The sequence below is a fragment of the Mustela putorius genome, unplaced genomic scaffold (assembly GCF_011764305.1).
Source record: "Mustela putorius furo isolate JIRA1106 unplaced genomic scaffold, ASM1176430v1.1 tig00000281_pilon_pilon_pilon, whole genome shotgun sequence".
NCBI classification, from domain to species: domain Eukaryota; kingdom Metazoa; phylum Chordata; class Mammalia; order Carnivora; family Mustelidae; genus Mustela; species Mustela putorius.
In genome coordinates this window covers 32,189,015-32,200,531 of record NW_025421343.1, presented here as the reverse complement: position 1 = coordinate 32,200,531, position 11,517 = coordinate 32,189,015, and the positions used below count along the sequence as shown (strand labels likewise).

The window sequence follows — 11,517 nt, the reverse complement described above, 5'->3', positions numbered from 1 at the left end:
GTGGCCCCTCGTCTAAAGTCCGTAATCAGGAATGGGGAGGGGAGAAAGCCACCTTTCTCAGCATCCTCGGTAGCCCGGCCTCCTGACGCTCACCCAGGCCAAGGCTCCCTGCCCTTCTGTTCTCACAGACTCTAGAGACTGGTTGCCAGGTCTCCTGGGAGCGCTCTTACCGCCAGGCCACCCAGAGATGCTGCCTGGTGCTCCTAAAGCGTCCTGGGCTGATCCCGTTCGTGACTAGTTTGTCACTGTGTATGACCTTCTATTCTAGACCGAGAGATCCTTGAGGACAGGAGCTCACTGGGTTGTGGCACAGGATGGCGTCGGCAAGTATGTATGGGCCGATGCAGGGATGCGACGCGTTTCTTGACAGAGTATGTCGCGTCTCTCTGGGCGGCCCTCCCTCCAGTAAGCCACTCGCGGCTCAGTGAAATGTCCTGAAGGGAGACAGATGACATGTACTCTTCTTCTGCTACGTGGATTGACAGTATTCATGCGTCCTTACTCCTTGTTGTAAAATAAGGTGGAATGCTTCAGACGGACTTAGAGAGCTTACTACGTACACACTGTAGTAGGACCCTCAAAGTTGATTTTCTTGTACTGGCTTTGTTTTTAGAGACTTGTAATTGTCCGGTGATTGCCTACCTCAAGAGTGACTGGAGTTGACTATAAGAGTGTTGATTTAGCTTAGTTTTTTTTTTTTTTAATCTTCCTCTAGGAAAGGATATACCATTTTATAAAAAAGATTTCATTTATTTATCTGATAGAAGACACAGTGAGAGAGGGAGCACAAGCAGGGGGAGTGGGAGAGGGAGAAGCAGGCTTCCCGCTGAGCAGGGAGCTGGGTGTGGGGCTCCATCCCTGGACCTTGGGCTCATGACCTGAGCTGAAGGCAGACATCTGATGACTAAGCCACAGCCCAACATATAGGAATTGATAAGAAAATCCATTCATAGCTGTAGGATAGCACCCCACTTTTTAAAAATTAATTAAAAAAATATATTTTATTAACTTAGAAAATACATGTGTGTACAGGCAAGGGGGTGGGGTCGAGGGAAAGGGAGAAACAGACTCCCACCGAGCAGGGAGCCTGATGGGGGGGCTCCATCCCAGCATCGTGGGATCATGACCTGAGCTGAAGGCAGATGCTTAACTGATGGTCCCTAGCACCCCGCTTTCAAAAGCTGGTCCCTGCCTTTGGCTGACATCATGATCCCAGAGGTGGGGATTGAGCCCCACTTTGGACTTCCTGCTCAGCGGGGGGCCTGCTTCTCCTTCTGCCCCTCATCCTGCTCTTGTGCTCTCTCCCACATAAAAACAAACAAATAAAATCCTTAAAAATAAAAAAGTAAAATCTCATCCCAGTGCACTAACCAAATTTTCTAGTAGGTGTTACTAATAGTTGATTTTATCTATTTTTCTTCCTATGATAACCACTTCAAAGATTTTTTTCCCACAGAATTTTTATTTTTTAATAAGTATTTTAATCACCCAGTACACATCCTGACAAGTGCACTCCTCAATCCCTATCACCTATTTAGCCCATCTTCTAACCCACTTCCCCTCTAGTAGCTATCAGTTTGTTCCCTATAGTTAAGAGTCCGTTTCTTGGGTTGTCTCTCTCCCTTTCTCTTTTCCCCCACATTGCTCATTTGTTTCTTAAATTCCACGTGTAAGTGAAATCCTATGGTATTTGTCTTTCTCTGACTTACTTCACTTAGCATTATACTTGTTCAGCTTGATTACTTTCCATTACTCTGTCTTCCAGGTCAGTAATTCATTCCTCTGCTTTTCCAGCCTGCTATTCATTTTATCAAGTGTGTGTTTCATTGTGTTCATTGAGTGCTTTATCTCTGCCATGTTATTTCTTATCTCTGTGTTAATGGTTTCACAGATATCTCCATTGTTTTCCCAGATCCAGAGTGTACCTTATGATCCATGCTTTAAATTCTCCATCAGCCATGTTACTTATGCTTAGATTTTGGCTGTAGCCTTGTCCTGTTCTTTTATTTGGGACAAATTCCTCTGTCTTCTTATTTTATCTAAGACTCTGCTTATTTCTGTATGTGAGGAAAGTCAGCTACGTCTCCTGTTCTTGAGGGTGATGGTCTTGTGAAGAAGAGGTCTGTGGTGCCCTGCTGTGTAGTGTTTCCTGTTCCCCAGGGCCTGGCACCTCCAGAAGTGTCTCCAGCGTGTGCTGTGTATACTCTGCTCTTTTGTCTTGACCACTTTATGCTGTAGGCTAGTCATTTCCAGAGGCTCTCTTTGCCTGTTGTGGGCATGTTTGGTCCCAGGCCTGAATGTGGCATGTTTTAGCTAGGCGGGCTCTGGTCTGCACTTTATTTTATTTTATTTTCATTTATTTATTTGACAGAGAGAGAGAGATCACAAGTAGGCAGAAGCAGGCAGAGACGGAGGGAAGCAGGCTCCTGACTCAGCAGAGAGCCTGATGCGGGCCTCAATCCCAGGACCCTGAGATCATGACCTGAGCCGAAGGCAGAGAGGCTTAACCCACTGAGCCACCCAGGCACCCCTATTTTCCATCTTTTGTTGTTGTTGTTGTTGTTACTTTATACTTGATTCTAGATATTTTACTAATTATCTCTTCCGTTGTGTCTAATAATCTCTTGTTAAACCCATCAGTGAGTTATCTTCAGGTGTTCTATTTTTATAGCTTTAGCATTGCATTTGGTTCTTTTTCTGAGAGGTTTGGGGAAAGCTCAGGGCCTGAAGGGTCTCCCTCTCCCACCCTGGGGGATCCTATCTCCCATGTGCCTACCACCGGGAGGAAGATGTTGAGAACAAGGTTAACTACCCACCTGCCAAGATAGCAACCAGGCCTGGGAGAAGAAATTCACCAAAGATATGCTGGGACCGTGGAGGAATCAGTCCCTCCCCTGCCACCTGAGGTCGGCACATTCCCTCAGCAGAGAAAATAGCCAGAGATGGCCAGCTCATTCTTTTTTATTTTTTTTTTATCTTTTTTTTTTTTAAGATTTTATTTTTTATTTATTTGTCAGAGAGAGATGGCCAGCTCATTCTTTTTTTTTTTTTTTTAAGATTTTATTTTTTATTTATTTGTCAGAGAGAGAGCGAGAGCGAGCACAGGCAGACAGAATGGCAGGCAGAGTCAGAGGGAGAAGCAGGCTCTCTGTGGAGCAAGGAGCCTGATGTGGGACTCGATCCCAGGATGCTGGGATCATGACCTGAGCCGAAGGCAGCTGCTTAACCAACTGAGCCACCCAGGCGTCCCTGGCCAGCTCATTCTAAAAGAGTTCTCTCCTCTCTGAAGTTGTTCAATAACTTTAAAATTGGGAATTTTTTTCCCTAGGAAGTCGTGGTAAAACATTCTCTTTTTCTAGTTGTTGCAGCAGGAGTGTTGGCCTGTGCAAACTTGTAAGTTCTACACAAAAAATAGAAGTCCTGTTATGTTCTCCTGATATTTCCTTTTAGTCTCTCACCCTGAGTTTTTCTGGAACGAACAGTCTGCGTTCTGTTTCCTCTTCTGATTTAGAAATTTTATGTTTTATTTCTGCTTTCTTGGCTTCGTTATACATTTGAACAATTTTAATTTAAACATTAATAATTATGTAACTCCTTATCCCTCAGTGAGACAAAGGCTTTGTTTTGCTTTATTTCAACCCCCCACTTTCTTGCTCCTTGGTTCCTTAAGTGGCTGTCAGCCCTTTAGTCTGGCGTCCTCGAGTGAATTTTCCACCTTGCAGCCAGAGGACTCTCTCTGAAGTGATCACCCCTCTCCACTGAAAACCTTCCAGTGGCTTCCCATAACCCTTACAGTAAAGTCCAGACAGCACATTAGGTGCTGTCTGGACTCTGCCACCCTTTCTGTCTTCATCTAAAAAATCCCTTTCCTAAACTACAGAAATATCTGGGTCGAGTCAGCACAGTTACAACTGCCTGCACTGCCACATTGGTTCATGCCTTTGCTTCTTCTTTTCATTCCTGACCATCCCAATCCAGACAGTAGAGGGCATTCTCAGGCCCTCCATCTGCCTTTTCCTACCCCAGCAAGCCCCTTGAGGGCAGGGACTGTGTCGTCTTTATCTTGGTGTCCCCAGCACAGAGCTGGAATGCAGTCGAGGATGAGTAAATCTTGTTGAATGAAGGAAGGAAGGAAGAAGGCGGCTTAGATGCCGAGATAGGCCTGGGGTTCCCAGGGCAGGAATGGGGGCAGCCCTGGGGAGATCCTCTGGCAGGACATACCCGGAGGTGCCTCCACATGGCTGCTCAATAAAGTAAGACAAGTACTTAAAGAAAAGGTGGCTGTGTTAGTCAGAGACAGTTTGATTACAAAAAGCAGAATCCTTCTTAAGTCAGAAAAAAAACCAGCAGGGGGTGTGGGAGGAGCCTTGGTAGGTTAGAGAGCACTGGTCTATTATGAAGTTACAGTCAGTGTCTCAGCCCATTTGGCTGCTACAACAGAATACCAGAGATTGGGGGCCTTATAAACAACAGAAATTTGGGCGCCTGGGTGGCTCAGTTAGTTAAGCGTCTGCCTTCAGCTCAGGTCATGATCTCTAAGTCCTGGGATCAAGCACCATGTCGGGCTCCCAGCTCAGTGGGGAGTCTGGTTCTCCCTCTCCCTCTGCTTGTGCTCTCTCTGTGTCTCAAATGAATAAATACAAAATACTAAAAAATACAAATAAACAACAGAAATTTATTTCTTACAGTTCTGGAGGCTCAGAAGTCCAAGATCAAGGTGCTGGCAGATTCGGTATCTCATGGGGGCCCACTTCCTGGTTCTTAGGCAGCACCTTCTTGCTGTGTTCTCACGTGGATAAGTGGGTGAGAGAACATTCTAGGGCCTCTTTTATAGGGGCATTCATTCACGAGGGCTCTGACCTCATGACCTAATCACCTCCCAAAGGCCCTACGTCCTAATCCCATCACATTGGGGGCTGGGTTTCAACATAGGAATTTTGGGGGGATACAAACATTCAGACTGTAGGGCTCATGAGGACAGCCAGGCTGCGAAAGGACTGACAGCCATGTCCTTTCCTCTTTGGGACTTTGTGGCTTTCATCAGAGCTTCTTTGTGAACCTGCTTCACAAAGTTTTCTCTGCATACTGGGGAAAACAATAGGATAGGGTAGGACTTAGATCCCAAGTCTGCACACTGGCTTTCTCTGCGCACTGGCTTTCTCTGCTTTCTTGTGCATGTGCTGGAAAATGGATGCATTGGGCCTACCTGAGTTTCTGGTTTGGGTGCTCTAGGACTGCCTGAAAGCTGTCCTGTCTCACTTATAACTGTGGGGCCCGAAACCCTGGACCAGGTACCTTGGCCATAGGCAGAGAAGGGTCACATGACTGTCTAATTGTTGTGCTAGCAGGGGTGTGGGTGCGGCAGACCTATTGATGGACAATTGATGGATAGCCACTAAGTGATGTGAGTTTGCAAAATTAATTTTCAGACAAATATTGAATAATACAATTCTGTTTATATGGAATTGAGATACTTTTTTTCCTCCTGCTTTTCTTTGCAGTTGTGAAAAACTTACCTGTTCAGAAAACAAATGTCTGCCTGATAAAGAGAACAAGACCACCGGCCCAAGTCAGAGGCTTTTGAAAGGAAGTTTCATCCCTCGAAGCTCAGCCAGGAGAATAAAAGGGACGAGAAGAACTGTGTGGTGAGGGGAAAAGATCTGGGGGGAGCAGGGCGGGGATGGCCCAGGTTTGCCGCGTGCACGAGACAGCAGACATTGATTGTGGCATCTGAGCCGTGGACAGAGCCCGCCTTCTCCCATGGCTCCCCCAGGGCAGAGAAGGCTGGAGCCCAGGAAGGGAGTGAGAGAAAGGATGCAGAAGAGGCTTCATTTAATGCACGAGAATCGATGGGTTTGCCTCTGGGCTTTGTGCTGCTGCACAGATCAGACAGCCTCTGGCAGGGAGCCTGGGGTCTGGAAACTCAGAGAAGGAGCATATTAGGGAAGCCTGGACCCTGCTTTTGGGGGGACAGATTGTGCCCATACAAGATGAGAGAAACTCTGGCCACAGAGTTCTGCCCTCTGAGATCTCCTCAATTTTTTCTGGAGTTTTTGCTCTTCCGCCGTTTTTCTACCATTTACACATCCAACCCAGACCAAACCAATTTGTTCTCCTGAGTGTAGTCACAACAGGTGGGAATCTTCTGAAATGAAATTTATACTAAAAATTAGGCCAAATGATGGTTTAGCTACACGAAAGTTATTTTTTATGTAAGCATTTTCCACAAACAGGTTTCTTATCGCGAGCTCACGATCTGCCTGGCACATCTTCCCTCTCATTGTCTCATCTTCCCACATCCTGTATCCTAGTGCCCGAGCGTGAGGAGGCTTCCAGGTGCCTGGGAACTGTAAGGGGTTCAGGACTGTCTGCAGGGCCGTGCATCTGTGTGTTCACCAACTGCCCCGCTCTCGCCTCCAGCACACGCAGGACGAGGGACTAGTTTTCTTGAGCATGAAAATCTTGTTAGATGTTTTGTGATCCAAGTCCTACCCTATCCTGTTGTTTTCCCTGGTCTCTCAGAAATGGATTCTCCTTATATGGTTGCTTCCATAACACTTTCCTCAGCAATTTTTAAAAAAAGATTTTATATGTTTGAGAGAGAGAGAGGAGAGAGAGAGAGAGACAGCACAAGCAGGGGGAGAGGCAGAGGGAGACGCACACTGCCCACTGAACAGGGAGCTGGATGTGGGACTTGATGTGAGGCCTTTGGGATCATGACCTGAGCCGAAGGCTGCTGGTTAACTAACTGAGCCACCCAGGGCCCCCGTCAGCAATGTCTTCTGTGGATCATTCTGAGAGCCAAGCCCCATAGTCCTGAACGGGACTGGTCAGCTCTGCCCTCTGGCAGGGAAGCCTGGCTGCTGTTACCAAAAGAGCCCCAAACTGGAATGTGGTCTACACACGACAGAAGTTCATTTTTCGTTCAGGTACCGGAACGGGGTAGGTTGGCAGGCTGTCCCTCTTCCATGCCGTCCTCTGTCTGAGGGAACCTTTTAGTGCCCAGGTTCCAAGGTTGCCTTGGGGAACTCATTCCTGTCCACCTGAAGAGGGAAGAGGCCATGCAGCAGTGCCCCCCTGGGAGGGTAGGTGGGCCGGGTCTCACACGTTCCGACCTGTGAGGACCAGTCACATGGCTGTCCCCAACCACAGGGGGGCTGGTGCGGGGAAGAGTAGCCCCTCTCTGCTCTGAGCACAATGGCAGAGGGAGCGAGTGTTTTGTGGGGAGCTGGTTCTCTCTGTCCCACCACAGGAAGGTTAGTACGGTGTGGAGTCCAAAGACCCAGGACTTGGGCTGAGCGTTGGTTGAGCACGGCAGAAGCCCGAGAGCAGGGGAGAGGTGAGGAGAGGGCTGCCTGGGAGGTCCCAGCTCAGGCAGGAGGGTCGAGTGTTGGGTGGGATCCTCTGAGGATCCTCCGAGGCCTCGTCCTTGCCCGGCAGCCCCCTTCCCTACCCTACACTCAGCGCTTCCCTCTGTTCATAGGTTGGAGGAACCGGACAGCACAGACCATGCTCGGGCGGCGGCCAGGGGAGGCCAGCATAGGTGCGGGGCACGGCCTGGTCCTGGGGCGGACCTGGCCTCCCTGCCGCTGGGGCTCGGGTGAGGCTGCCCGGAACCGCGCCGTCTGCAGGGACGCCCCTGGCAGTAAAGCTCCGCCGCGCTTTAGCTTGTGGTGTCTGTGCAACAGTTAGAATGCTGCGACGGGGTTTCTCTCTCCAGATACTGCGAGACATAAGCACACAGGAATGGTTACCGTTTATTGAGCTCCTGTTGTGAACCAGGTGAGGCGTTTTACTCACGTAGAAGCTTTGACAGTAAGATAGTAGTAGTAGCTCCTGTTACATGAAGCTCAGAGGGGTTCTGGAACTTGTTCAAGGTCTGCTGCATCGTCGAAAGCAGCAGCGTTCTTGATTCCAAGTCCAGGCCCTCCGGTGCCAAAGCACTGGTCTGCTCACCAGAGCGCTTCTCTCCCCATAACATCGGTCAGACTGGTCAGGATTCGGGTCCCTTTCAGAGGGTGGTTATCCTGCGGGTTGGTGTGCCACAGTGTCCTGATCCTGAAGGGCACGGACGGTGGGGTAGGGGTTGCTGGGCATCCCTCGGGTCCGCTCAGTCCTTCCCTGGGAGATGCAAGGAATCTAAAGGCGTAGCCCGTTCCCTCGCCCTTCAGAAAATCAAGCTCACGATTCAGTCAGGAGAGAACTTGATTTCTTAAGAGGCAGAGCTGCATCCCCAGGTCAAAGCAAGTGACTGGTGTTGCTGGGAATACAGACATCGAATGTCCTCCAGAGTTTCAGAGAAGTTATCTGACTCACATCCTCTAGGCTCCTGCTCTGAATCTGAAGAGAATCCTGACGTATGCAGACCCGGAGAGATGGCTCTGGCCCTAGCTCATCCCAGTGAGAATGCAAGTCCCCACCACCCTGGGAAAAAGATTATTCTGTAGGTCAGGTCAGAAGTAACCCAAGAACTGGTTTCAAACCAGCCGGACCCACCAGTGAGCGTCTCAGGCTTTAGAAGTCCAGGCAGAGGCAGACTTGGACACTGACCTATATATCTGCTTCCCAAGACCCTAAGGGAGACCCTCTAGATCAGGGAGGCTGTGCCTGACCAGCCAAACTTTGCCTTAATTGATGCATCCAGTTGTTTTGGTTTCAGATGTTGAGTGGGGTCTCCTTTGTTGACACTGGGCCATATTTCTTTTACATCTAAGTTGTAACAAGTCAGTGCCCAGGATTAATACCTAGAACGATGATTTTTTTTACTTGAATATTCTGAATTATGTTTTCTAGCCTTTTTTTTTTGCTCAGTGATTATGTTGAGACAGAAGTGGGGGCTGTGTTGGAGGGACACCTGGACCTCTCCTGTTCTTCCAGCTCCCTGAGAATTAGGGCTTCCCCAGCCTGTGTGGTTCTTTCCAAAAGTCAGTTGTTGGTCCTGCTGCACTCACGAGTCCTGGATTTAGTGGGTAAGACCTTATTTTTATCAATGTTAAAAACAAATTTCATACTCCAAACTCCAGAGCCCAAATAAGCAGCTCCAATGGTGCGTATGAGGCTCATACAGGACAGGGAAGGGGAAAGGGGCTGCGAGAGGGCCCCTCCGAGGGGCCTGCTCAGGAGGTTTAATGTTTGTGCATTTTCTGGAGTCCCAAGTTACCCCTGAGGTTCCTGCTCACCTGGCAAGCAGAAGGACTCAGAAGGGTCTTGCTCCCACAGAGGTCAGCAGTCTAGCCCCCTAAGATGACCACGCCCCAGAAACAGCAGGTGAATGGACCAGAGTCCTAGAGCAAGTAGGAGTTAAGACGAGGCTGCAGGGTCTCCCAGGCACACCCCACCCCCACGCCGCCCTTGGTTTTGCCACTGTTGTAGAAGGAAAATTTGGTTTCATTACCAGCAACCCCTGAAGTTACCTTTTAATTTTTTTTAAAAGATTTTATTTATTTGAGATAGCCAGCAGGACACCACAAGCAGAGGGAGCAGGAGAGGGAGGCACAGGCTCCCAGCTGAGTAGGGAGCCCAGTGTGGGGCTTGATCCCAGAACCCTGGGATCATGACTTGAGTCAAAGGCAGACACTTAACCGACTGAGCCATTGAAACTTAACCTTTTAAGAGCCTTTCAGGTGGAACATAAATCAGTCAAACTTTGAAAGAAGTTACATTCATAAACATATTTTTATTCTTTCTGTACATATTGGCGATGATAAAGCTTAAAGATGCATGTCCTATGAAATAGGCAAAACAAGGAATTTACATAAATAATTTATACTTCAGAAAATTAAAGTTGAAAAATATTTCCATATCATTAGAGTTCACAGTATTTAAAGTAAATCAAGCTTTCCCCTTTATATTTCAAACTCTATTGTCTCAGCAGAGATGATAAAATCTAGTTGGGAACAAAATGATCAAGTTTGTGTTTTCATTCAGTGCAGAGAGTAGACCGACGTCAGCAGGAGGCTGTGCCTGCGCCGAGGTGGCTGCGCTTCTCCACAGTCCTCCACCTCCTGAGCGCCTGTGGCCCGGCACAGCACCACCCCCCTGACCCCCGCCCCGGGCCCCCCGGCAGGGAATGGCTACAGTGTCACCAAAACCACCCACCCTGGGTACATTCAACCACGGGACAGTGTCCAGTGTTCTGATGCCTCATTTCCACTTAATACTTTTTATAGCCCTGAAAATGGAAACCCTGGCATCTAAACACAGCCAGAGATGTTAACACTAATACAAGGCACTGTGCTATGGGTTTGGTTTATTTATAGGAAAGATCATGGTTGCATAGATTGCTAGCAATTTAGTGTGCAAGAAAATAGCCCCGGCGCGCGTGGCCCGTGATGGATGAAGCCGCGGTGCTCCTCCGGCCCAGGTGCAGCGCCGGCCGTCTGGCTCTAGCCCTGGCCTTTTGGGCAGATCCCTGAGCCCTCTACAGGAGAGTTTTTTGCTCAAAAAGCTGTAGGTCAAAGCGGACCCAGACCTCCCCCGTGGGGACTTCGTGCAGCAGGAGTCGGCGGGTTGTGGGGCCTTTGCTTTCTTGTTCTGTGCGAATTTTTGCCACTGGAACCTCAGTACGACCCAGGAAATCTGGTGAAAAGACATGCCAGAGTCAATGTTCCTTCTTTATAAAAGTCGTTAAAGAGAACTACTAGGAGTATCTGAAGACATTCTTATAGCTTTCAGATCCAACTCAGTGGCTGTCACTGCGACTGTGTGCACAACGGGGGTGTGTGGGAGGAGACTGCCTCGTTGGGCTCCAGGTCTCTACAGTCAGAGGAGGCGTCAACCACTCAGGGGGTGCGGGGAGCAGTGCTCTGCTACTCTGTAGGGAGGGACTGGGGTCCCTAAGGCAACACTCCGGAGGGCACCCTTTACCCCGGGGAGAATCCCCCTCCCCAGCCTTGCTTCTCCCCATGGGCCCCTGTCCTTTTCCTTAGGTGTCATGGGGTAAAAATGAAGCCAAGTACCCTGGACCTAGACCCCAGATTCTGGAGTACTGGGGAAACCCTGGGTTCCCTGGTCGAGTTATACCGTACCATCCGGTGAAAACTGGTCTCTGTCAAACATGGTGAGACACAGCACATCTTGGTAGAGATCCTTAATGAAGAACTGGCAGTTAAAGTTCCACTTGGGATTGAGCGTGTCCGGCAGGGTCCTGGTGGTATAGCTCTGGGAGCCCATGCTGATTTCACAGTATGGATTGCTCTTTCCTGAACAAAAAACAAAGCAAGGACGCATGTGGCCTGTGTGAGTAGAATAAAGGACAACGGCACCTTCCCTGAGCAGAAGCAGGACCCAGACCACGGGATCGGCAGTCACCCTGGGGGCCCAGGTCTGCCCGGCAGTCTCCGTGTGCCCAGTACCGACAGCAGCACAAGCCTGGAGCACGCGTGCGGGCTCCCGTGTCCCAGCTGCCTCCCATGAGCCCGGGCAAGTGTCCGTGTGGCTTCCGTTCAGGAGCGCGGAGGAGGGAGGCACTGGAACTTACTGGGAAAACACACCGGTGATAATATGGGTCCCACGACC

The 11,517-nt window shown here is 49.3% G+C and overlaps 1 protein-coding gene and 1 long non-coding RNA gene across 4 annotated transcripts in view; one reads left to right on the top strand and one right to left on the bottom strand.

Annotated features, from left to right (window-relative positions):
• Positions 1–4,670: 4,670 nt before the first annotated feature.
• On the top strand, positions 4,671–5,635 carry LOC123391803. The gene is made up of 2 exons (XR_006606531.1): positions 4,671–4,803; positions 5,502–5,635. It is a non-coding gene; the product is annotated as an uncharacterized LOC123391803 (long non-coding RNA).
• Positions 5,636–9,656: 4,021 nt separating this feature from the next.
• ITSN2 (intersectin 2) overlaps positions 9,657–11,517 on the bottom strand; it is a 140,124-nt gene continuing 138,263 nt past the window's right edge. For all 3 annotated transcript variants that reach the window (XM_045079311.1, XM_045079314.1, XM_013052959.2), the window contains 2 exons: positions 11,028–11,201; positions 9,657–10,578 (listed from right to left, as the gene is read on the bottom strand). In XM_045079311.1, the coding sequence (XP_044935246.1) occupies positions 10,421–10,578; positions 11,028–11,201 (332 nt within the window). In that variant the 3' untranslated portion in view covers positions 9,657–10,420. The remainder of the gene's footprint in view (positions 10,579–11,027; positions 11,202–11,517) is intronic.